This window comes from Candoia aspera, chromosome 8, assembly GCF_035149785.1.
Source record: "Candoia aspera isolate rCanAsp1 chromosome 8, rCanAsp1.hap2, whole genome shotgun sequence".
NCBI classification, from domain to species: Eukaryota; Metazoa; Chordata; class Lepidosauria; order Squamata; family Boidae; genus Candoia; species Candoia aspera.
Genome location: NC_086160.1, coordinates 31,343,282 through 31,371,002, shown reverse-complemented (window position 1 = coordinate 31,371,002; position 27,721 = coordinate 31,343,282). Strand labels below are relative to the sequence as shown.

Sequence of the window (27,721 nt, the reverse complement as noted above, 5' to 3'; positions counted from 1 at the left end):
TATTTTTATGACATAAATATGAACACATTTTTTAAAAAAATAAAGATTAAAAATAAATCAGTAAAACCTTCTGAAAAATTGACTCATCTATTAGCTCTTCAAACCAACCAATACTGTATGAAATAAAAATGTGTTGTTTATCTTCTGATGTTAATCTAATCTCCTCAGGGAGATAGTTTTATAATTGTAATGCTGCTATAGAAAATATCTTAACTGCTTTCCCATCACCATTACCCTCAGTGGAAGGCATTTTTATATCTCAAAGATCTTAAGTAACAGACAAGTTCATATCCAAGGAGGTTATTATTACAATACTTTTTAATGCTTTATGAGTAAGAACCAATGCCTGTAATTGAATCCTGAACAGATTGGAATCTCATACACATAATGTACTGTAGAACTGGCATAATAGGTTTATAACCATCAGCCCTTCAAGGTAGTCCAGACAAAAAGCCCAAACCATGAGCACACTATCATTATTGTAAGATTACAATAACAGAATCTGTCTTGTCGGGAGTGAGGATCAGTGTTTTAGCTATATCGAGTCACTTATGTATCCAGGGACTAGTATAAACTTTACACAATCTAGAGAGGGAGAAATTTATTTGCTTTACATTTGAATATAAATTGTCATAATTCACACTTCTGAAACTAATATGGAAAGTAGAATGCAGTTATCCTTCAGTTTCATAAAATACATCAAAAATATCTCAGAAACAACTAACAGACTATTACAACCACATACAAACCAACTAAACCCTCCAAAACGTCTTAAGTAAACCAAAAGACCAAGCAGGCCAAGAAATAAAAACAAGCGTCATCTACAACATACAGTGTAAGGACTATAACAGCCACTATGTAGGACAGACAGGCAGAAGACTAGCAGAGCACATCCACGAACACCAACTAGCAGTCAGAAGACACGATGAAAACTCCTTAATCTCACAACACATCGACAGACTTAGCCATAGTTTCAGCTGGGAAATTGTGAGTGTTCTAGACAAAGCTAAATCCAAAAACGCTAGGGAATTCCTGGAAGCTTGGCATTCAGACAAATCAGCCATCAGTAGACACACAGAGGTAAATCAAATTTGCACACCATTCAAAAGAGACAATAAAAAAGCTAAAAGGAAACAAAAAGACCAGAACACATCCTTTCCAGCAGCCAACACCCAGATAAGCAGGGATTAACACCAGACAAATAGTCAAGCAGAGGACAATACCCTAATCAAGGAACTACCAAGGAGAAAACCACACCCCCGCCAGCACTGCCAGGGCAAGCTACTGTAAATAAACCGGGAGCAAACCCTACATTCACCAGCACTGATGATGTTACCTAGTTGGGTAATGAAACATCTGCAAGCAAACAATGAAGCTCAGAGAACAGCAAGGACTCCACAGTTCAACCCTGAGCTACATATATCTTCTATTGGATCCTTCTGTTTTTCAAATTTCTCCAGAATTTATTATATAGTTTCCTTACATAAAATGCTTATATTTTGGGTGCGTCTTCATTTTTTAACACCTTTCATTTTTTTAAAACACATTTCTTTCAATGTATGCATTTGTACTCATTTTCCTAATAATTCCTAATAATCTTATTAGAAAAAATGAGTATAAATGCATTCATTAAGAGAAATGCTGGCAAAATTGCACATATTTTTGTGTATAATTTCCACTAAGTGCAGAGCGTTTGTATGGTCATTTTACCAAAAGAATGAACAAACTGAATCAGAAATTGCATACAGTGATTTCAGGTTAAAATAGTTCAAACACTGAAGGAACTCAATAGGTTTGTAATTATTTCTGATTATTTGGATTGTTGCTGGGTTTTTTGGTTTTATTTATTGTTTGCCCAGAGACAGAGTAGTGGGATAAGTGGCCATATAAATTGTTTAAATAAATAAATGAAGAAGGATACCTTGTAAGGTAGAACACTATGGGTAGAAAAAAGAAAGAATAGAAGCAGTTTGAGGATGGGGAGAAATAATGGAAAAATTATGGAAATAAATGTACATATGCTCAGTCTTCAATAAAGATTAAACTCTTTCACAGTCTGGTTCATATAAAAGATAAAGTCTTTGACTCAAACTTGACTCCATATAGTTTCCTGGCAACAATATATAAGTAGTTTGTCATTACCACATTCAGGGATATTCTTTTTCCCCAGTCTAACCTATAGACCTGAAGTTTTCTGGTGGGTTTCCCATCTACTGTATGTACTAAGCAAGGTCAACTAGGTACTGTCCCCTATAATAGCTGGGGTATGTTGTATTGTTAATTAATAATGTGTGTTGTAAAATTGCAAAAGCAGTACCAATGTAATTATGTTTCCACAATGCATGGTAGAAAGTAAGAAAGTAAGTGTGAAATAATCAAGTCAGAGTATGACAGGAAATAATAGTTATCTTCATATGCTGCATACCAAGATGACATTTTGGATAATAGGTCCATTAGTAATTAAGCAAATAGGTACATTGTTAATGCTGTTTAAAGGAAAACTTAGAAAGCTGCTCTTAACTGTGCACCTATATCCTAATCAATGAATTCTGTGTTAGTCTTTGCAAGCAAATTGTTTATATCAACTCCAGATTATACAGTAATTCGAATTTTAATTTCCAAACAAAAAAGGAGTTACAGATTTTGTTTCCCCTTTCTTCCTTCTGAAAAATGTACATGAAAGCTTACTTATGAATTACAGGTCAGGAGTACAACTTTTTGAAGATGGAGCCTGGAGAAGTGAATTCTCTGGGAGAACCATACGATTTTGATAGCATTATGCACTATGCCAGGAACACCTTCTCAAGGTTGGAGTCTCAGGTTATACCTTTTGTTTTATAATTCCATTCTTCAATGTGAATATTCTATGTATGTTGTTCTGATGTGGGGAGTTGTCAGAATTGCTGTGTGATGTTGCACTTCTTTGGTGGAGAGCTACTAGATAAATGCATTTTGTGACTTTATTGAAATATTTCATAAATATTTCCCTGATTATTGTTTTAAGGGAAGTTTTTTTAAACCACGCAGTTTTGTTTCCTATTTTTTCCAACTACTGTTCCAGAACACTCACTCATTTTGAGAAATGACAAACAGAACTCACTGTGTTAACATTTTTAGCTTATAGACACTGCCTTCAAAACCACGAGAGCCTGACTTGACTATGGAAGTAACAAACTGAAGAATGGTTTTTTAGAATGCTGAAAAAGAAGTTTTAAAAGCCATGCTTAATGATTTTTAAAACTATTCTATAGGAAAAAAAAATCACTGTGCCAATAACAGGAACACTGTGTAATGTTCCAGCTACCATATGACAAAAAACTTGTACTATGAAGATAATACACCTTTTCAATTATGAAGGACACATAATATGTCCATTTAAAATGAATTATTTAGAAAACAATATGTGTCATTATAAAATGATAGCAGTCCAGTCTTATTAATGCATGCAGATCTTTTGCATACAATTAAATTTAATCTTAAATATTCTTTTTTAAGTAAAGACATGTTGTTGCTTCTTCTATCCTTTGAATAGCCTCTTGCATGTTGATTGGTTTTAATTATTAACATTTTAGAATAACCAGTTTGTTGCAATTTGAAAGACTGCCTCTTTTGATTAAGGTTTTAAAATGCTTTTCTGATTATGGCCCTAAGATTTGCTGTTATTATAAATAAATATTTAAAGTATGTTTGTCACTGTGATGAAAGTTTAAACAGAACAATGCATTAATCTCACATACATCAAAAGCTGTGAAAAAGATTGCGCACAAAATATATACTGCGGTTTTGAAAAAGCAGATGAAAGCCTTTGAAGCAGATTTTAATGAACTAATTAGCAATATGAGAACCAATAATTGTATTGTGGATTTTTTTGTTCCTAATATTCAGTTGAAATAAGTATAATTAAAATAATTGGGCAAGATCAAGATGATGTGCTGTTGGAATAAGGCCTTGAGCAGAGTAGTTTCTTCACCTATTGTGTGAATGTCAGTAACAAGCCAGACTAATCAAATAAACATGTTATTATAATTGTTGACTTTTCCATTTCACTGGCTGCTTTTTGTTACTGATCTTCATTTTACCTGCTAGGTTATACATGCTGAAGGGTATCTTGTATAAAGTCAAAACTAGTCTGATATGAAAAACAAGTTGGTTTTCTTGGTTTCTTAATTATTTTTAGGGGTATGTTTCTGGATACCATACTTCCTTCCCGAGATGATAATGGGATCCGACCAGCCATTGGCCAGCGCACACGATTAAGTAAAGGAGATATTGCACAAGCCAGAAAGCTGTACCGATGTCCAGGTATTCAATCATAGAGCATAAACATGAAGAAGCATATTATACTATAGTTAATGAGGACTAACTATAATTCTGAATAAGGCGTTTTCTTATCTGCTTCTATTCAGGCAGTTAATTAAGGTGAGATCATAAACATTCTTAAGGCATTAAGGGATCAGTGGCTTGAATCTGAGTTTACCAACTCAAGAGGCAGTTCTGTGCTTTCCTAATGTAGCTGTTCACTTGCTGGAGATGACAGTGGGAAAAACATGATTCATTCTATCATTTCTTATTTAAGGTAGTGTACTTTAAATCCAGATCTATATTTAGACTGGTGATGCATTTGTTTAACATACTTCAGCAGGGAAATCTAGCTGCTCTGCAAAACAATTGTCCTAGGCCTTTTTTTTTAAAGATGTAATAAGTCTTAAAATAAGTGCAATGTTTGATCAAGAAATCCAGCTGTAGAAAGCCTTGAAACTTGGTTCTTTGGCTCTTACAGAAAAATTCCTTCTTGTGGCCCTGAAATCTCAGCATCTTACCTTACTGCACTTTCTGAACTATGTAATTGGTTAGAATTCCTCTGTCTCCATATATTTATTTCTTTTCCTGCCTATAAGTCCTATCTGAACAGTGCAAGGTACCACTTATGTGATACTCATTTTGAAGCTGAGCTGTTTCTAATGGGTGCCAGTTAGGAAGGGAAGTTAAAGGAACTATTCCCCCTATTCCTAACACATGCATGGTGTGTTTGCATGTGTGTCCATCTATGTGTCTACCCAGTATCTTAGTTCCACTGATTTTACCCTTTGCATATTATTCTAAATTTTTCACAAGCTGTATTATGATAGAACTATGTCAAAAACACAAAACATGCTGAAAAGAACTGCATTTATGAGGCACAATATGAAATCCAAGTGGTGTTCTGCCAGTATGTTATTAAGGAGCTCACAAATGTGTGTATAAAAAATGATAAGCTATTTCAGTTGACAACCTACCACAAAATAAACGATTCAACTTCATAATTACTTTATTTAAGTAGGTTCGGTTGAGAGTATAATGATCAACCTAAATGTATCTAATGACTTTTTAAGGATTCAAAATTATGGTCTTTATAATACTAGTCAGATATTTTAATAATTATTCATCATCATCATCATCATTAGTTTAATTCGTTCAATTGTACCGATTCTCAGATACTGCCTGGACAAGTCCTTGCAGTTTTCTTGGCAAGGTTTTTCAAAAGTGGTTTGCCATTGCTTCCTTCCTAGGCCTGAGAGAGTGACTGGCCCAAGGTCAACCAGCTGGTTTGTGCCTAAGCCAGGGCTAAAATTCACAGTCTCCTGGTTTCTAACCTAAAGCCTTAACCACTGCACCAAACTGGCTCTCAATTTTATTTTTAGACTTTTCCTTATTCACATTACAACATTTTAAATGAATCAAAGGCCCCTGAACTAGGACTTCATTGACACTACAGTTTGTTTAAAGGCCAATAGTTTTGATATTTTTGCAGATGAAAGAGATGGTGAAGAGATGAGGAACATGTAGGTTTGAAACTTAACGGATGTTTCTTCAGTCAGAGGAAAATAAAAAACTAAGCATATTTGTCTTCCACTATTTTAAGTTTTCATAACTTTTAAAAAATGAAATTGAATGGATTAGGAATAAATTAATCTTCCATCTCAATCCTACATAAAAATAATCCTCATTCATGTTATATTACAACATCTTTAATCATTTCATAATTGAGGTTTGAAAAAAAAAACATAATTCGCCTACCCTCAGATCTGTATGGAGGTGTGGGAAGAAGTAACTAAGTAGGCCAGAGGGAGTTTGGTATTTCTCATGCAGTTATTCCTACTGTGGAAGTGACACAATGCACCTTCAAATGAAAAGTGATGAACTAAAAACTAAATTATCAGATCAGAATAAAACTTAACACAGCAATTCTATTGGTGGGGGCGAGTGATTCCAGATGAGAACAACCACTGTAGCCAAAGCCCTGTATTATGTATGTGGCAATAGATGAGGGAGGGAGGAGAATCTATGGTTTTCCACCCTCCTATTGACTCCAATGGACCATGTCTCTAGGTAACAAGTGAGTTTTGAAGACTGTGGCTCTAAAGATGCCACTTCTACATGCCTCCCTGTAGCTTTTCTTGCTCTCTATACTGCTGGAGGTGTCTTCTTGCTATGCTATACGAGTGCTTGTATGTGTCACTTAAATGGTGCTACCTCTTCCAACACTCCATCTATTGCCAGCCTGTTTTGGGCTTCCAGATTATATGCCTCATGATAATTTTTTTTTGAGGAAAATAACCTTTTAAATCTGTACTGTAGGTGAGCATTTCAGACTGGCAAATTTGTGTTGCAAATGGCATGTAGATGAGTATTGGTGACATTGCTTTGAATTGCTTTTAGTTGATGACATTGTCTTTCAGTGGTTTTATTGTTTGTTATTCTGTTGGTTTTGTTCCGTTTCCTTCCCTAAGAAGTCTTTCAGACTAGAAACAAAGTTCGATACATCTTTAATTCTATAGCAGTCAGCATCAAGAAACCCAAGATACCAACCTCAGCAGTTTAGTGGAATTACTAATGATTGCAGAGTTAAAAATAAACTGTCAATAATTAGCTATGGTATTTACTCTGAAAATGGCTGGTGCTGAATAAATTATTTAATGTGCAACTTATATTTGATTAGATGTCATATGATGCAGGCTTGGTGCGTAGGGTGAAAGAGAAAATATTTTAGGCTAAGCCAATGATTCTTTTACTGCAGAGATGAAAGAATGATAATCTGGTCTTTTGGACATTTTCATTTGGCATTATAGACAGTTTACTTGCATTTTTAAAATAAATCCTAAAATTATAATAATGCATTATAAAATATATTCAGCATAGAGTTTATTACATGCTGTCATGTTTAAATTTGTGTTAAGACTGAATATAACATTAACCAGAGAACAATATTGCCAGTTGTATCTTAACCCAATAGCTGAACCTTTTTCTGTTACATCTAAAGGCTTTGAAAATCTCTTAGAATTAATTTGGTTTTTAATTATACCTGTGACCTGTCTACTGCACTGTGATAAGGAAAAGCAGTGTCTATGGCATTATTCTGGGTCACAAAGTAATTGTTTCAAATGTGAGATGTTCAGCAGACATTCAAATCAGCAGAAGAAGCAACTTATTGATTGAAGCCCACAAAGATAATTAAGAAGTTGTATATTAGCAGGAGTGTCTGCAGGGTGAGATAAAAAAGGAAAGGGTACGACTGAAGCTCCACCTCTGTGTTGCACACCCTGTGACACTCCTGTATATTAGGAAGCAGGGAATGGGTATTCCAAGGCGTTGTGCATCCCTCATTTCCCCCTCAAGTTCAGCACAAGCTCCAGGAAATACACCAGCTTTAGAGCTGGCATCACTGTCCCATTATGTCAACGGTGGTGGGGTAACAATAGAGAAAAAAATTGCCACACAAGAGAAAAAATGAATATATTCATGCAGAGCTGCTGAAACAAAGTATTACAAGGAATTAGTAAATCACAAAATAAGGTAACAATATATAATTGTCATAGCTGTAAAATAAAAGAGAGAAGACTGAACATTATACTATTACAAGGACTAGCACCCTCCCATGTAAGTAGTGGCTGCAAAGAAATCTAATGTGTAGCCCAGGTAGATGGCAAATAAGAGGGAAAGTGTGCTGCACCATATGGCTAGCTGCCTGTCTTTAGGAAACTGCTCCTTCATGGGAACAAGTCTTGGACTATGTGCTCCTAGCAGAGCCAGATTACTCAGGATTGCATCAGTTTCCTGAGCCTGCTGGTCATCAATCTATTGCTCGCTCTGTTGGGCACCCTTCTTTTAGCATTTATGTAGGTGTGGGCTCTTGGAGAGGGAAGGAGTGTTGGAAGGAATTTTTTGCAGCTTGATGTTAAGAGATACAAATGAAAATGGGTGAAAGTGTGGTATGGACAACAGCCTGTCAGCAAACATATCACCACAAGGTGGAAGGTTGCATAATGACCATTGCACGGGAAAGAGGGAAGGCCAGTTGCCGGCCTTTTCATGTTTCAGTATAATTTTAAAAATTAAGGTAACACAAATGTTGGCTTCTGCAACCTGAAAATTCTGCTATCATACCAAATCAGTTGCAGGTACAATATCCATTAGATCCATTTGTTGAGATTTTGGCCTGGATAACTAAAATTGCTTTGATCATCTTGATGGATAACCTTACCAGATTCTGGAAGGGGGACTATGGCCTTGCTGGTTCTTCTGTATCTTCCTTTCATTTTCCCAGCCAGCATGGTTCTAAGGACACCACAAACATTCCTTATACATTTAATCTCAAGTAGATGAAGCAGCCAAAGGGATATCACATCTGTGTCTCACTCCCTGATCAATGTTGAAAAATTTAATAAGCATTCAATTTATTCTCATGCATGCTATACTCCATTCAAATACTGTTCTTATTGCATTCCATTCAGCTCTTATCTACCTTCAAATAGATTTTTATATACCAATCAGAGAATATCTGTAGTTCAGGATTGAACTGTGGAGTCCTTGGTGCTCTCTGAACTTGATTGTTTTCTTGCAGATGTTTCATTTCCCAACTAGGCAAGGTCTGATCAATTCAGACATTCAAGTCAATCAATTAAATTCAAAAAACAATTCAATCAATTCAATTCAATCAATTCAAATCAAAAAACAACATCTGATGTTGCGAAGTTGGGCAATGAATTGTCCACAAGAAAACAACCAATCTCAGCACTAAGGATTCCACAGATTTTTATATAAAATGTCTCTTCACCATATCATACACTTTTTAAAAAATGCAGTAAACTTTCTTTTTCATTCATACATTTCTCTATGAATAAATAAATAATGCCTGTGTTAACACCCAACAGTAATTTTGTTAAAGCTCTTTTGTATCAGTAATTGCCTGTCCTCTAATTCTGTTGTCCTGCTCAAGAATGCTGTATACATGTACTGAGAGAGAAGTACTGTATCAGAAAGTTCCATGCATCTGATGAAGTAGATTGTGGTTCATGAAAACTTGAGCAATATAAATTTGTTAATCTTGAAACTGCTACAACAACCTTTTTTAGTTTTGCTTGAAACCCATGACTAACATGTAACTGTTTTCCTATATTAGCATTATTGCCACAACAAATATAATATAAATACTCATCTGCATATAACCTAGACTAAACAGTCATTAAATGAAAATAGTAATTGATTTCCTGCATCATAGTAATACCTTTGCTCTTTCTGCAGTGTTTTTTTTCTCTATAACATTGCAATGAAAAAAGAAAGTTTCCTTGCCTGGTTGGAGCAGAGCTATTTTAAGGCCTGCTGTAATTTTGATTTAAAGAAAACTATCTAGAAAAGTATTTACTCATGGCAGACTGTTCTGAAATTATGGCTTTGCATAAAGGGTGGTCATTTAAGTACAAGCATTTCTCCATCTACCTCTGGTGAATCCCAGTAAGAAGCAACATGCTGACTTAGCACCCTCCCAGAGAGCTCACAATTTCTCTATTATCTGATGTCTTTCAGCATGTGGTGAAACACTGCAAGAGTCCACAGGCAACTTTTCCTCTCCAGGATTTCCAAATGGTTACCCTTCATACACACATTGCATATGGAGAATTTCAGTGACTCCTGGGGAAAAGGTACTTTGCTCTGATGTCCACCTTTGCTTCTTAAGACAGAGAACATTCTCATTATTTTGGGTTTGCTTTATTAGAAACTTTAAAACATTACAACTGAAGCACTGCTTTGAGGGCTTGAGTTTCTTTAAGTAGGGGGGGGGGTTCATCAAATAAAGCCTTTGAACTACATCTTCATCCCTTTTTGATCTGCTGTTAGGATTGCAGATCCATTTATACCTTAAAACCTCATGTGAAATGAGTACAGTCTGGTGATTTCACATTTAGAAAAAATACTACCATACTGCCATCATCAATTTTAGTTACGTTGGTATTGGTGCACACTGATGGAGACTCTAAAGCAGATTATCCTACTTTTTTGTAGATAGCATATGGATTAAAAAGAATCAGATTTCTAGTCTGCAAATGAAGTGCTCTGATTTTTTTTAAAAAGAAATTTCTGATTATTCATAAAATGTTCAAGTCAGAAGTATGCTTCAACCCTTTAATATGGGAAAAATAAAGTATGTTTTCAAACTCCAAGAATTATCCTGACCATCTGTTCCATTACCAACTGTCAGGGCCATAGCTCTCCCAGAGATGTGAAGAGCTTTTGGTTCCCAGATCAAAGGTTGTTACTTATTTCTTTGATACATATGGCTATTTGAAAATTGGTCATTCGATGAAAGGATTGTGCTTACTTAGTTGTTATTTAGTTTTGTTAAATCCTGAGCACCTTTTTGAGTTATCCCATTGCATTCCTGTTGAGCTGCTGTGAAAATGTGTAACATATTATTCTTCATCAGGCAGCATTGCTACTAGTGAATTTGTTTACATAACCACTAATTTTTCAGTTGTGCTGACAAATGTTGATTGATTTTTTATCTCTGGAGTTTTGTAACCATCCGGTCCTCTTGAACTCTTGGTCTGTCTTGTCTCCAGTTCTTCTGTGTTTGCTGAGTTGCAGCACAGATGTTAAAATAATTTTATGGTTATTCAAGAACACAAGTAATGTCATGTTTAGCTGTTGTGTTACCATAACTACCAGTTTTGAAACATTTTGGTTCTGCTGTGAGATCCCATCTCCCTTATACTTTATCTTCCATTATTTAAAGTTGTTTTTTTCTCCCTGTACTGAATGACCATGCTACTGTGCTGACTAGATTCATTTCATAACACAAGGGAAAGAAATGTAATGAATAGTTTTTCGTCCTGTCTTGTGCATTCTCAGAAGGATAAAGAATGGAAGAACAAAGCTGAATTCTGTAACTTCTTTCTTTTAGTTCAAATAATTCTGTTATGCAAATGTGCTTGCATTTTGAGGAAACAATAGCTAGAAATTGAGTTTTGAAAATAATTCTATACTTAGAATCCTATTATGAAGTGTGTCATTTACTTTGATCATCAAGCAAATCATCATAACATATCTCATGCCTATAATAAAAATAAGTATGAGTCAGAATTACTAGTTTATGGCATATGAGAAAATGAAAATAACATTTTGCTAATATATCTTTTTTTTTCTTCAGAAAAAATGTAATAGTCCAACAGTGCTGACAATGCTTTAGTCCATCCATTTCAATGGGTGGGCTGGAGCATGCCTAATTCTTTATTCAGTCATGGAAATAGTTGGCAGTAATACACACAGCTGTGATGCTAGACTACCATTTGCTTCAGTTAACCATTTTGTGTGTTAACTATTTGGGTCCCAGTTTTCAATCAAAACCTTATAAACAGATTGCACCAGTTCCAATAGTCATGATCAAAGGGCAGAAGGGCCTAGATGTTTATTAGTGCCATAGCCAGTGCCACTAAGAGTTGAACATAACAGCCAACATTTAGTTTATTGTAGAAATCTGAAGGCAGATTTCACTTCTCTGGCTCCTAGGCCATCATTTGGCTCATGTACTATATGACAAAACAAAACTTAGGCAAAGTGTTAAAAGTATGCATATTGCAGAGAATATATGAATATCATGTTCCTGGGTTCATTTTTAACTAAAAAAAATATTTGAAAATATATGTGTAAAATCCCATTTTGATAATAACAGAGAAGTATTAGTAGAATTTAATGTAACTATATTTGTTACTCCTCATTATAATAGTAACACAAGATGGTGAAATTTAGTTACAAATCTTTCACTTAATTACTGTTTCCACTTGCTCAGTTAAAAAAAAAAATCAATGTCAATGAGATAAGGCAATTGTTACATACTGTAAAATATTTTCTACAATGTCCCAAATATCTTGCATAATAGCTTGACAGGAATCATAGAAAATTTGTTTGATCTCACAATGAAGCTCAGAGAATGTCTGCTTAAAATCCTCCATGTTACAGGCAGTAGATTATGGTACCCCCTAGATACATAACTGGCAAAAGTAAGAGTTAATAGAAGATTTCCGGCAATGTGTACAAAGGTAAAAGTGGTAAGGGGCAACTTCCCAGAGAAAGTAACAAGAGAAAGCTGATGATTCAAAACAGCAGATACGATGTGTAGGGAAAAATCAAATTCTTCAAATTCAATACAAAAATAATATCAGGGATGCACTTATTTATTTTCAGTCCTTCTTAATATTTAAATGTGGAAACAAACTAAAACTTAGAAAGATTTTTAAAAATTAGTCCAAAAAAATAACCATAAGCACCTTGCTGTAGAAAGCCTCTCTTGGAGTATATAAACTTAAAAAAAAAAAAAATTGAGTGATTTAGAAATGGGGTGGCTTTACTTTAAGGCTACAGCGCAGTTTGGAAATGTTGACGCCCCAGCCTCCTGGTGTCTCTTACCGGATTAGCGCTAACACTGTTCATGATCCTCTGGCTGTGAGGCACCGTTCTGGAATACAAATGGGATGATTCTGAGCATTGTCTGTCCATGAAAATGCTCTAGGGCTTCAGGAAAAGCCTGCCTGAGCTCCCCCAAAAAGCCACATTGTCAGATCTGCCCATAGAGCTCTTGGGCACAGCTGCTTAGTTGGCCATGTCCCCACTGGAAGAATCCAAACTATTATATGTCTTGATATATTTTGGGTGGTTATAAATCTTGTAATATAAAATTACAAAACTGTTTCCAGAACTTCAATACAATGTGATTTTCATAGTGTACTGTATGCAAATTATGCACAGCTGAAAACCAGTAAGTAATTATTTAAGTGCATTGTTCAAATATCAGTGTTGTATTTCCTTATCGTAAGTAGAGAAAGGATAGATTCCCATACAGATACAAAGAACATATGCCAAAGTGGCTGCCAGGGAAGTATACCATTGCAGTATGAAATTGCATTCACTACACAGTGGCAAATAATCATTTCAAAGCAATTGCTCAAAATATGATATGTTCTATCTTAGAGCAAAATGGTACCATTCAAAATAATCAATACTCTTATCTTATTGGAATGCTTTAGGCAGACACTGCCCACAAAATGATTGGCCACCTCTGAAATAGTTATAATCACAATACGTTTGTACTTGTATAATAGGCCAATTGAAACCACAGTATTCAACCTTACTTTAAAACAATCAATAAAAAGCTTTTATCCCCTTCCTACATTTCCAAGATTCCCTCCCCTGCCCTGCAGGAAATAACAGACATATCAATTGTCTCTATTCTAAAACATGGTAATAACCAATGGTTCTTATCTCAGACATGGCTATGGAGATTGACTTCTGCTTGGGCTGAATGCTTTGTAGGATGCAAGAAATCAGACACTATATATTTTTTTTCCTCTATTATAAGAGTGATGAAATTTCTAGCAGCATCTGATACGTCTCACTACCGAAATGACTAGGACACAGTTAATGCATTTCATATAAATGTGTATGATATGGATATGCAGGTGAGATCCTGTTAAAGAAGTGCTAGTGTCACTATCTAAAATGAAATGGATGCAATCCATTACATTCCTCATGACTAACAAAATAAATGTTCAAAATCCTTATTGCAGGTTTTTGTCAGAAAATTAACAGTCCCTTCCTTCTGTTATGTCTTTAAGGGCAGTTTTAGATCTTTCTCCTTCTCTCCCCTTTTCTCACCCACCTGTCCTCCCTCTGTCTGACATAAAGACGTACATGACCCATATATTCAAATGATGCTATTCAGAGGGTAAGATTTCCAAGATTATTTTAGGAATAGTCTTATTCCACTTTAAAGCCAGTATGCTGGTGAGAAAAGCTTTCAATTTTTCTTTTTAGTCAGGCCACAAATCAATTTAATGGGATATCATACTTATCTCCTTTGCACTTATCTCCAGATTGTTTTAAACTTTACAACAATGGACCTCTACAAGAGCAGCCTCTGCTGGTATGACTACATTGAAGTAAGGGATGGCTACTGGAGAAAATCACCTCTGCTTGGTATGAACCTATCTATTGTGGTCAGTTTTGAAAAGTTGAATGTAGAAATAACAACATCAAATGGAAGTGGAGTTAACCTTTCTAGTCAGGCAGGGGCGTCTGTAGGGAGGAGGTAAAAAATCAAGATTGCAGTCACAATCATGCAATCAAAGTCCCAGCTCTTTTATTATGTGCACATGTAAAAGTGGGGAAGGCAGGGCTTTGTTATTCTGTTATGGGCACACTTTAGCTCATGAAAGAATTTCAGAATGAATAAAGGTAAAAATAGTTTAGCTTAAGCATACTAGGTGGTGTCTGTCACTCCCACAGCTGCATTATTTCTGCTTCACAAAGATGTTATTTTTAAAAAATAAATGAAACTATTTCTTCTCCAATGTTTGTTCTGTATTAAATTTTATTTTATATTCATCTGGCTGTTTATATATCTATTATTGTCTATTATTGTCATCTGTCCCCTACTCTACCCCAAAACACCTATGTCTGTACCTGAGTAAAACCAGTGGCAAAGTGAAAGCTGGAAGAACAACTAAATGAGGGATTAGCAAACTTTGTGTGTGCATCCTTTGTTATAACCTCCCTAAGTACCCTTGAAGTACCCCTAAGTGGGTGACACATTGCCATTTTCCACCAGGGAATTAAAGACATTTACAATTCTAAGCCAACCTCAAAAGATCCCCCAAACAAAAGTAATATTAATTTATTTATATATATATATATATATATATATATATATATCTTTGTGTCTGTGTGTATGTATGTATGTGTTTGTGTCTGTGTGTGTATATGGATCTGTCTTCAAGAACTGTAGTTTGTGTCTCAGACTGCTTATATCATACTCCATGGCATCATCTTAAGAGATGCCTTAAAATGCATTTTCTCACTTTTTACATTTTTTTAGGCAGATTCTGTGGAGATAAACTCTCAAACATCCTCACATCTAGTGATAGCAGAATGTGGATCGAGTTCCGTAGCAGCAGCAACTGGGTAGGAAAAGGTTTTGCAGCCATTTATGAAGGTGGGTCCTTATAAAAATCAACGGGGTTAAGCTTTTATACCAGATATCTGTGGCCCAAATTCAGCAGAATATGCCTTTCGGCATAACATGTCAGTTTCAAGAAAAGAAGGCAAATACTAAAATATTAAATCATTTCTCTTGAAGTGAATATTTGCTAAAATTCTTCCCTCAAACTTTTCTTAGAGTTCCAAGAGTAAAAATACAGGAAAGATTTGAGCAATTAGATAGAATACTTCCAGGATATCTAGCAGCCTTCCCCACTGGCCAAATTTGCTGAGATTTTGGCATTATAGTCCCAATATATCTGTAATGGGTCAAATTGGAGAAGACTGCCTTATGTGTTCAAGTAAAGATGGGTGGGTAGGTGTGAGTGTGAGTGTGGATGTGGATATGGATGTGGAGCCCAACCCAGATCAATAGAGTTTTTTTACATTCTACCCCTGAATAATACCCCTGAATAATTATCAGGTGTCTCTCACATAGATTACCTGAGCGATATAGTTATTGTCTTACACAACTTTCATTTATCTTAAAGTCCTTTTTGTGTTCCAATCTCTCAGTAGGTCTGGATGTTTCTGAGTAGCAATAAACCTGCAAACTGTGGCAGCTTACCAGGTTCTGCATGCTTAGGGCTTCCTTTCTGATAAGGAATTTTCCATGCACTGCAGATTTCCCATTGTGCATGCCAAGCATTTCCCTTTCATGGGAGACAAAGGGAAACCCCTGCATTAACAGGTGTTGGCCCAGACACTGAAGCTGCTGGGTCATATCCTATGGCTCCCATCCAGTCTGCAATTTACACATACTCTAGATTGATTGCACTGCATACAATTTAAAATTATAAATGTTATCAGGAACAGTTGATGAAGGATTCACATATTTTGTCATTTGAATGGGTCCTCCAGGCATGAGTGACCACTCATTTTAAAAAACAGAGAAAATGTAAACATTGGAAGTATGCTTAATTTTTTTCTTTTGTATTCTTCAGCAATTTGTGGAGGTGAGATACATAAAAATGAAGGCCAGATCCAGTCTCCTAATTATCCTGATGACTACAGACCAATGAAAGAATGTGTGTGGAAAATAACAGTGTCAGAGAACTACAACGTTGGATTAACCTTTCAGGCATTTGAGGTAAAGCCTTTTAACTGATCTGAGCAAACCATCCTGTGGCTAAATGACAGTGACATTTAAGGGAATCCTCATTAAGCCAGTATAGACACAAAGCATTCTCTGTATAACATAATGCCATACACTAGTTTGTATTTCCTTTCACTGATAGTTTTTTCATTGCAGAAATTTCAAAAGATGGAAGGGTTTTATGTTATATGAACTATTTGAACTGGAATGTTTTAAAAACTGACAATAGTTTCTTTTGGAAAATAACTAACCCTGTTCCACAAGACTCTTTAAGGAATAGGACTTTTATTTCTTTCTAAAATCTCTTTGTTCTCTTTTCTCTCTTCACACAATTGTTTCATGTTGATATTTATCAGGGACCAAAATTGTAATGAATTTTATAATAGCTGCTAATTTTTATTTTGATACTTCTACAATATAATTCTGTCATATTCACTGCTATATTTATTGTATACTATTAAATGAGTCTTGTTTTGAATCATGTTATATCTGGGCTAGGAAAATAAAAAAAAATGTTCAAACTCCCCTAGTATCACAGTGATTTAAAAATAAGTAGGTAGGTAGATTCATTTATATAAATAGAATTATATAAATGAATCATAGTAAAAAAAAGCTTTATAAAGTTTTTATATAGGGAGTTATGGTTTTTATTATATCTTTGGTTTGTTTCTGTTTCCTTTTCATTAGCTGTTAAAAACTATGGGAATTCAAATCTGCAATCCTGCACGTAGTCAACAAACTCAGGTTGCAGGATTGTATCCTAAAGAAATGTCAAAAGATCAGAAAGCCGTCTTCGTGAAACTCATCTTGTCTAAGAACTGAGGGAAAAGCTGTAACTGCCAGTAAATTACAAGATAGCCCTTAAACACCACAGTTATAAAATGGAAGCCTTGCAGGTGTCAGCTCAGCTGCCAATCTCTCTTTTTAAAGATACTAGTTTCCCTGCTGCCTGAACATATGAAAGAAATATGGCTTCCAAATTAGGCATTGCTAGTCTCAATGGACCACTGACCTGAATCAGTGTGGGGACGTTAAATGTTTACTGTGGCTTTGTGCATATCTAAGGTAAAGAATTATTCCAGCTTAGACTGTGCATGGCCATATTAAAAATGTTTTGTTTTTTGTTTTGCTCAACAAACTACAGTTTCTGAGATAGCAGGAGCACCTGTATCATTTGCAAATTAAACATGTCTGCATTATTTCATTAACTGTTGAATTTCCAAGCTTCATAACTTTTCCTGCTTCTGATTTTGGATCTTCCTTAAGTTCAGCTTTGGCCATATGATGGCAAATATACATCACTTGGTGCCCAACATAATTTAATTTCATTCCAATTTAATTTTACTTGTCAGAGAAGCTCTGCTCAGAATTTAAATACTTTTTCCCAGGAAAATAGTATATTACAAATCCATGAAATTTATTCTTAATGGGGTGTAAAGAAGCTTATATAATTAGATAGCAAAGATTTTTATACTAAAAACTAAGTAATGCAGCTAATCTGAAAAATTGATAGCAGAAGTATGCACATTATAATTTTGATCAAATACCATTTTTTATTTGCAGATTGAGAGGCACGATAATTGTGCCTATGATTATTTAGAAGTCCGAGATGGAATGAGTGAAAGCAGCCCTTTGATTGGCCATTTTTGTGGCTATGATAAACCTGAAGATATAAGATCTACCTCAAATACCCTGTGGATGAAGTTCGTTTCTGATGGAACAGTCAATAAAGCAGGATTTGCTGCTAATTTTTTTAAAGGTAACAGTTTGGGCAGTTAGTGGGGTAGTTGCATTTAATAATAAACTTCAAGGGGAAATAATGTAGAGATTTTCCTTAGTATAAAATTGTTCAGACATTTTTTCAGCTTCTGCCCCTGCTCCTGTAGCCTTCACTGCTGAGACAGTAAGATTGAGCGTGATCTATGAGCCCGTGGGCTTCTTTTTCATCTTTCACTTATTCTCACTATGAAGCAGTTTCCTAAGCCAGAAGATGAAGTTATTTGAATGCATTTGTAGGAGAAACTTCTCTCACTAATTTTTAGTGAGTTCATTAAAGAGTTCATTTTAAACTGGAGACCACAACTCAATTCCATTGAAGCACAGATCATTTATTATACTGGTGTTGTTGTTTATTCGTTTAGTCGCTTCCGACTCTTTGTGACTTCATGGACCAGCCCACGCCAGAGCTTCCTCTCGGTCGTCAACACCCCCAGCTCCCCCAGGGATGAGTCCGTCACCTCTAGAATATCATCCATCCACCTTGCCCTTGGTCGGCCCCTCTTCCTTTTGCCCTCCACTCTCCCTAGCATCAGCATCTTCTCCAGGGTGTCCTGTCTTCTCATTATGTGGCCAAAGTATTTCAGTTTTGCCTCTAATATCATTCCCTCAAGTGAGCAGTCTGGCTTTATTTCCTGGAGGATGGACTGGTTTGATCTTCTTGCAGTCCAAGGCACTCTCAGAATTTTCCTCCAACACCACAGTTCAAAAGCATTGATCTTCCTTCTCTCAGCCTTCCTTATGGTCCAGCTCTTGCAGCCATATGTTACTACAGGGAACATCATTGCTTTAACTATGCGGACCTTTGTTGTCAGCGTGATGTCTCTGCTCTTGACTATTTTATTAAGATTTGTCATTGCTCTTCTCCCAAGGATTAAGCGTCTTCTGATTTCCTGACTGCAGTCAGCATCTGCAGTAATCTTCTCACCTAGAAATACAAAGTCTTTCACTGCTTCTACATTTTCTCCCTCTATTTGCCAGTTATCAATCAAGCTGGTTGCCATAATCTTGGTTTTTTTGAGGTTTAGCTGCAAGCCAGCTTTTGCACTTTCTTCTTTCACCTTCATCATAAGGCTCCTCAGTTCCTCTTCGCTTTCAGCCATCAAAGTGGTATCATCTGCATATCTGAGATTGTTAATGTTTCTTCCAGAGATTTTAACTCCAACCTTGGATTCCTCAAGTCCAGCATGTCGCATGATGTGTTCTGCGTACAAGTTGAATAGGTAGGGTGAGAGTATACAGCCCTGCCATACTCCTTTCCCAATCTTAAACCGTGGTCTGTTCTTACTGTTGCTACTCGGTCATTATACAGATTCTTCAGGAGGCAGACAAGATGACTCGGTATCCCCATACCACTAAGAACTTGCCACAATTTGTTATGGTCCAACAGTCAAAGGCTTTAGAATAGTCAATAAAACAGAAATAGATGTTTTTCTGAAACTCCCTGGCTTTTTCCATTAGCCAGAGGATATTGGCAATTTGGTCCCTAGTTCCTCTGCCTTTTCTAAACCCAGCTTGTACATCTGGCAATTCTCGCTCCATGAATTGCTGAAGTCTACCTTGAAGGATCTTGAGCATTACCTTACTGGCATGTGAAATGAGTGCCACTGTTTGATAGTTTTAACATTCTTTAGTGTTTCCTTTTTTTGGTATGGGGATATAAGTTGATTTTTTCCAGTCTGATGGCCATTCTTGTGTTTTCCAAATTTGCTGGCATATAGCATGCATTACCTTGACAGCATCATCTTGCAAGATTTTGAACAGTTCAGCTGGGATGCCGTCATCTCCTGCTGCCTTGTTATTAGCAATGCTTCTTAAGGCCCACTCAACCTCACTCTTCAGGATGTCTGGCTCTAGCTCCCTGACCACACCGTCAAAACTATCCCTGATATTGTTAACCTTCCTATACAGGTCTTCCGTATATTCTTGCCACCTTTTCTTGATCTCTTCTTCTTCTGTTAGGTCCTTGCCATCTTTGTTTTTGATCATACCCATTTTGGTCTGGAATTTACCTCCAATGTTTCTAATTTTCTGGAAGAGGTCTCTTGTCCTTCCTATTCTATTGTCTTCTTCCACTTCTGTGCATTGCTTGTTTAAAAACAATTCCTTATTTCTTCTGGCTAACCTCTGGAATTTTGCATTTAATTGGGCATATCTCCCCCTATCCCTGTTGCCTTTTGCTTTCCTTCTTTCTTGGGCTACTTCTAGTGTCTCAGCAGACAGCCATTTTGCCTTCTTGATTTTCTCTTCCTTTGGGACGTATTTTGTTGCTGCCTCCTGAACAATGTTGCAAACTTCTGTTCAGAGTTCTTCCGGGACCCTGTCTACTAAGTCCAGTCCCTTAAATCTATTCTTCACCTCCACTGCATATTCCTTAGGAATATTAGTGAGCTCATATCTAGCTGATCTGTGGGTCTTCCCTAATCTCTTTAGTCTGATCCTAAATTGTGCAATAAGAAGTTCGTGATCGGAACTACAGTCAGCTCCAGGTCTTGTTTTTGCCAACTGTATAGATGTCTGCCACCTTTGGCTGCAAATGATGTAGTCAGTCTGATTTTGGTGTTGTCCATCTGGTGAAGTCCATGTATAAAGCCGTCTCTTAGGTTGTTGGAAGAGAGTGTTTGTTATGCAGAGTGAGTTGTCTTGGCAAAATTCTATTAGCCTATGTCATGCTTCATTTTGTTCTCCCAGGCCATGCTTACCTGTAATTCAGGTAATCCAGGTGTCATTTGACTGCCCACCTTAGCATTCCAGTCTCCCGTGATGAAAATAACATCTCTTTTAGTCGTGCTGTCCAGTAGGTGCTGCAGATCCTCATAGAACCGCTCTACTTCAGCTTCTTCAGCATCTGTGGTTGGGGCGTATATTTGGATCACTGTGATGTTAGATGGCTTGCCCTGAATTCGAATTGAGATCATTCTATCGTTTTTGGGATTGTATCCAAGCACTGCTTTAGCCACTTTACTATTAATTATGAAGGCTACTCCATTTCTTCTGTTGTCCTCTTGTCCACAGTAGTAGATCTGGTGGTCATTTGATGTGAAGTGGCCCATTCCAGTCCATTTCAGTTCACTGACGCCCAACATGTCTATCTTTAATCTTGACATCTCACCAGTAACCACATCCAATTTGCCCTGGCTCATAGATCTTACATTCCAGGTTCCAATGGTGTGTTGATCCTTAGAACATCGGATTTGCCGTTCACCACCAGCACCGTCAGCCGCTAGCCATCCTTTCGGCTTTGAGCTAGCTGCGTCATCACGTCTGGGGCTAGTTGAACTCATCCTCTGTTCCTCCCCAGTAGCATTTTGACCATCTTCTGACCTGGGGGTCTCATCTTCCGATGGTATACCGACATATCTCTGGTTGTACTGATCCATTTAGTTTTCATGGCAAGAATACTGGGGTGGGTTGCCATTACCTTCCCCAGGGATCGCATTTAGTCTGACCTCTCTGTCATGACCTTCCCGTCTTGGGTGGCCCTTCACGGTTTAGCTCATGGCATCTTTGAGGTGCTCAAGCTCCAACACAACAAGGTAACGATCCTTTGCTGAAATTATACTGGAGGTAGCCAAAAAAGCGAAACCTAAAGGGGTGGTGATGGACTCTCTCTATATAGAGTTATGCAAATTAGAATATACAACTGAGTGGACACACTACAAGAATCAGTTGAATATAACTGGATATAGAAGTGTTTATTTATTTAATTGATTTCTATAGCTGTTCAACTCAGGGCAGTGTATATTATCAGTAAATAGCAGAAAGTTGATTAAAACCCATAATCAACATTTAAAAATATAAACTAAAACAACAACATGCAAACACATAAGTGCCAAGAAAAAAAATTCATCCAGTGGGTCAGACTCTCAGACCCAATGTCAAAGGTCTTTAATGTCTTTAATATTACCAGCAAACTTGGCCTATGCCATATCCATACTGTGCCCAAGTCTGAAACCTGACTGAAAAAGATCCAGATAATCCATTTCATCCAGGGCAACCACCTTCTCAACAATCTTCCCTTCCCTTCCCTTCTCTTCCCTTCCCTTCCCTTCCCTTCCCTTCCTTTTCCTGACTCCTTAACCACATGTGGGACTATTTCTCTTCTGAGGGAAAAAATCACCACCACTTGGACCCAACCACATGCCACCTCTAGGGAGGTTTTTTTTTTTTTTTACATAAAACTTTATTAAGTTTCAACAAGAAATAAAATATAAAGAAACAGAAAAAAAAGAAGAAAAGATCAGAAAAAGAGCAAAATTAACAGTGCAAAAAAGAAAAAGAAAAGAAACAAAAAGAAACAAAAAAAGAATAACTTTCAACTTTCTTTGGTACAGATACAAATATAAGATACATTAGCCTCTTATTCCAAAATTAACAATAGTACACAATATTTCTATAATCATAAACAATTCTAATAATCAAATCCCAGAATTAAAGTTTCATTTTTTTCAGTTTCAAGCAAGAAGTCCAAAAGCAGTTTCCAAGTAGAAACATAGTTTTTACAAAGTCTTTTCTTTAATCAAAGTAGTCAATTTCACCTTCTCAGCCAATTCCATTAACTTCACCATCCATTCTTCCATTGTAGGTATTTGTAAATCCTTCCACCTCTGTGCATATAAAAGTCTTGCTGCTGTTATCATATATAGAAACAAAGTCCCATTTTTTCTTTCATTCTGTTTATCCATCAAATCTAAACGGAAAACCTCTGGTTTCAGTGGTACACTTATTTTGAGAATTCTCTGAATTAAAGTACATATCTGATCCCAGTATTTCTTAGCTTTCATACATGTCCACCAAAGATGGTGAAAAGTATCTTCACACTGATTACATTTCCAACATATATTGGACACTCCCTTATACATCTTCGACAATTTATCTGTTGTTAAATACCAATGAAACATCATTTTATAAAAAATTTCTCTCAGATTATTATTCAGTGTAAATTTCAATCCTTTACTCCACATATTCTCCCATTGATCAAGCATTATAAAGTAACCATTTTTTTCCCATTTAATCATACAATCCAAGCTCTGGTACCATAAATGCAGGTTCATTAAAAGGTAAACTTTTTAATTATCCTTAAAGAAATTTTCTTACAAAACAGCCAATAATCCAAGCCTCCGTCTTTTTGCTAGATAAGCAAATCCCAGTATCCACATCAGCCTTTTTGTATAATAGTCTCCAAAATACTAAAAATCTCCAAGAGAAAAAATTTATCTGTAACCAAAGAAAGCCTCTCTATAACTAAAAATATAATAAGCTATAAAAAAATGTTTTAGAAATGGGGGAGTCAGTTCTAGTGTCCGTTTATTCCTGGCTTCACCACAGCTTCCAACTTGCTTGTAAACCCTGCCTCCCAGCTGCTCAACTCATCAGCCGATTGTAAAAATCTCTATTTTGCAATCTTCTCACAAGGAACAGCTGTCCAGAGCACAAATGGGTCAATTTCTACAGTAGGATTCTCCTTAACTCCAGAGAATTCTTCAGGCTACAAGGGTCCCACCCAAGCCCCAAATCCACTATGGCATCATCTCCCAATTCAAAGGAGCCACTCAAATTGCCATCTTCCCCACCGGGAGCTCACCTCTAGGGAGATCTTAACCAACAAGGAGGAGCATCGATCTAAAATACAGGCAGATGCACTTAACAACTCCAATGACCCTGTCCACTTTCTCAATGTCAACAGGAAAAAATTCTTACCGGATAACCATATCACCCCATGACTCAGCCAACTCCAGAGGACCTGCACAAGAGGAGTCCACCTCAAGTGAATCCAAGAGATTTTAACTAACAGATGCTATGAAATATCCTCTCCCAACTTGGCCCTCTTCAGCAAAGACAGAGTCATTTTAAATAGAGCTGCTGGATCGCAATCCGCAGATACAATGAGATCAACAAAACAACTCTGTTTTGCTGCTCTTATAACCACAGGGTAATACTTAACAAACACTCTTACCCAGTCTGATTCACTCTTCATTTTCCTCCAGTGTGGTCTAGTTAGCTTCTGATATTTTATCTCAAAGAATGCTTCTCAAAGCAGGGGCTCTCCAGGATGCTCAAATAGAGAAGTGCAATTCTGTGTAAGGCCATCACCACCCTCTAATTCCAAGCAATAACTGAAGCCTCTATTAAACTGTGCACCAGATACTCAGGAATTCCACCAAGCACCCTCTGAAACCCAAGTGCATCCATCAAGCATCTGAGGCAGAGCAGATGAATAAATCCTCCCTTCCTGCAATGGGGAGCAGATAGGGAGAACTTCAAAGCAATCATAGAGTGGTCTTACATGTTAGTAAGGATCCTATGAGAAAATGGGTAAGAACTGCAAATACAGTGGTTCATTGAATGAACAAAGAGGGCATTCTAGGAGCATAATTACGTCTAGAAAGATACTGCTATCTTGTTTCCCAGAGTTTATGCTTATGTCCTAATGTCTTCTCCTGGGTTATCAGTATTTCTTGGCCTTCTAAATGTTTTATGGCTGAACTGACAAAGTTTGTTTTTTCATGTCCCTGATTAAGTAATATGGGATGGGGAAGTTTTGCTTTATTTTACTCACCCTAACCAGTCCCATATTTCTCCTACACATTATCTACCTTAATTTTGAATACTGAAATTACTGAAGAAATTTTTTTCAGTCTCAGCTGTATCCCTGGCAGATCAATGTAAACAACATAAGCAGAGAACAACAAGTCTCAAGGTAACAGTGGGAGAGTGTAAATTGATTTTTCAAACTCTAGATGAATTCTTGCTATATTTAAATCTCTAATGTTATTAAAGGAAACCTATTACCAATTTTGTATGAATTCTGTTGGATTCTAATTTATTTCTTGCTAAATTGAAAGTTAAATTTCAAGTCTATTGCTGTCTGGGCCAACAATGCCAAGGCTGCACTCACTTCTATATTTATATTCCTTAAGATTAAAATCTTGGGGCAGTTCTGTCATTTGTATAGCTGGAGGCTAATGCTGGACATGCTTTTTTTAGTCAGCATACAGCTAAAATCCTCATTTAGAAGTTTAATGCCAAGTTTTGTTTTACTGTTTAATGCCAACTCATGGTATTACCTTGTTCTGTTGTGTTTTTATTATAGCCTTATTTTATAAGCATTATAATTTTGATTACAAATAAATTTAAAGACTCTTTTGGTACACAGTGGATCCTGGTCAAATAAACTGATAACTTCGAATGATTCTCAAAGACATTTGACACAAACTATTCACAAATGGCAGTATTTCAAAAATATTAACAAACCGTGGAGGTATAAATGTATACTTATATATAAATATATATGAAACTGGCATGCCTTAACTAATGTGTTCCTAAGAGACTTTGATCAGCAAAATGGGAAGGAAACCCACTTTTGCATTCTGTTGTTAACTATTACCTTGCATATCAGTGTTTTAGCTAGTCAGCTATTAAAACATAGTGAAAGAAACAAGCATTTGCTATTGAAATGTTTCCTACTTGTTTTTACACCTGTTTCAGTTATGTATATTTAAGTAGCTAATTTTAAAAAAAACATTTTGTTAACATCAGTAAAACAGGTGGTACTAGTATAAACATTAATTAAATAATTAATGTTTTAATAAATTTCTTTAAATAAATAAATCATAACATTAGGATGTAATGCTTGCATATGAAACCTATGCCCAAAAGGATTGCCATAAAATAGAATTGTTCCCTGGTTTCCCTCTTCCCCTCTCCTTGTGCACAAGACAATATATAGGCAGTGTGATAAATCATAAGTGTTAGGCATATGTAGTTGATGCATTTTGCCCTCTCTGTGAACCAGATAGTGCAGGGTCATTTCTTGCTTTTCTCAATCTTAAGAAGTAGAAAGTGCTAAGCAGGGACATGAAAAGCACACTGAAGTATCTGTTTTGCTATAATTGCCTGACATTATCTGTTGTTCCTTCATCTGCACCCTGTAACTGAAGGAGGACTTAGTTATGACTTCTGGCAATCTCACTACAAGTGCCTATGCAGGAAGCATCATGTTCTTGGAATTTGTAGAAAGTAAGGAAGATGGCCATGATAGAAATATGTAAGAACCATTACCTAGGAAAAGGGGCTGAAACACTTTTTAAGTCTAGAGCAATGAGACAACACTTGGAAGCAGCTCAGGATGCCTCCCTGATTCACTGGAGTGTGAGAAGGGGAAATAGATACAGCATAATCAGACTTGAAAGTTTCTGTTACTATAGCCAATCTCAATAAAAGTAGTTTCAGCCTTCCTGTGGAGTTGATTTCCTGATCTGGTCTACCTACTGGGTCTGAAAGAATATAAGGCCAGAGCCTAAAGGGGTGTGCCTGTCTTCTCAGTTATTAGATGTATCCTACTTTTACAAAATGGTTATATCAGCCACAGTTTGAATTATACAGTAAATACAAGTTTGTTGTTACTGTCATACAGTGGGGAAAAAGAGGTAAAGTTATGTTTGAATGCAATGCTATTTTTTACTTCTCAGAGGAAGATGAATGTGCCAAACAGGACAATGGTGGATGTGAACAACGATGTGTGAATACTCTGGGAAGCTATCAGTGTACTTGTGATCCGGGTTATGAGCTCGGGCCTGATAAGAAGAGTTGCGAAGGTAATTCAGCGTACTAATCTTCAATATTCCAGAGACTGTTTAGCTTTATTACATGGCATGCTTTTATGGCAAGTGTCATATCTGCATTAAGCCCAATACGTTCTCGCCAAGGCTGGTTTTGTGTATGTATTATAAACATCACATCAAACTTCTCAAAATACTGATCAGACAATAGATTCCATGCGTAGTGGGTTAATGAAAGTGTAGTGCAGTGGTTCATGCCAGCTAGCTGGTAATTTTCAGTGTCAGTATGTCTTGTTCTTAATGAACTGACATGAATTTTATTAAATCATAGAAAATATTTAACTATTAAAAACATCTCTAGATTTAGCATGTAAATGTAAATATACCCTTGTGTACTCAAATAAAAGTTTGAGAACAAGAAAGACGAAACTTACCATGCTGCTACTCTGTTAGGGCTTTTTACTATAACCACTCTATAAAGTCACTTGGACTTTTGCCAAGAACAAGGTACGATCAGGTCTCAAATTAGTGCAAATATGCTCATTTTCTGTCAGGATATAGACTGAAGAACCATGCTGAGACCAGAAGATTGAGCTCTAGTATTTATTGTTCTACTCTATTAGACAAAATCCTGCTAAACTGAAAGGCACTAGCAAACTCTATTAGAAAAAGCCCCAGAAACCTAAGGCGGTTCTCTTCTGGTCTTTTTGATTGGGAGCCAAAGAGATTAAATACTGTGCATGCGCTTTTCCCCCTGGACGGGGCCCCCGTCTTCTTCACCAGCAATCTCCATAACATTTTCCTCTACTTCCATTCCACTTTTCTCTGTAGACAAGGCCACAAACAAGGTTCCCAGGCTACAAAAGTCTGTTACATAAACGTGTATCAGCGGCCTAATATTACCGAATGAACCACCAGGTGTCCATTAACTTGGAAAGATGGG

General features: G+C 36.5%; 1 protein-coding gene across 1 annotated transcript in view; it reads left to right on the top strand.

Moving 5' to 3' along the window:
- The window catches only part of TLL1 (tolloid like 1), a 150,809-nt gene that overhangs the window by 102,647 nt on the left and 20,441 nt on the right, over window positions 1-27,721 (top strand). Inside the window, exons 7-14 of the mRNA XM_063310035.1 lie at window positions 2,702-2,807; window positions 4,178-4,302; window positions 9,844-9,959; window positions 14,184-14,286; window positions 15,185-15,301; window positions 16,290-16,435; window positions 18,005-18,200; window positions 26,689-26,814. Of these exons, the coding sequence (XP_063166105.1) occupies window positions 2,702-2,807; window positions 4,178-4,302; window positions 9,844-9,959; window positions 14,184-14,286; window positions 15,185-15,301; window positions 16,290-16,435; window positions 18,005-18,200; window positions 26,689-26,814 (1,035 nt within the window). The remainder of the gene's footprint in view (window positions 1-2,701; window positions 2,808-4,177; window positions 4,303-9,843; window positions 9,960-14,183; window positions 14,287-15,184; window positions 15,302-16,289; window positions 16,436-18,004; window positions 18,201-26,688; window positions 26,815-27,721) is intronic.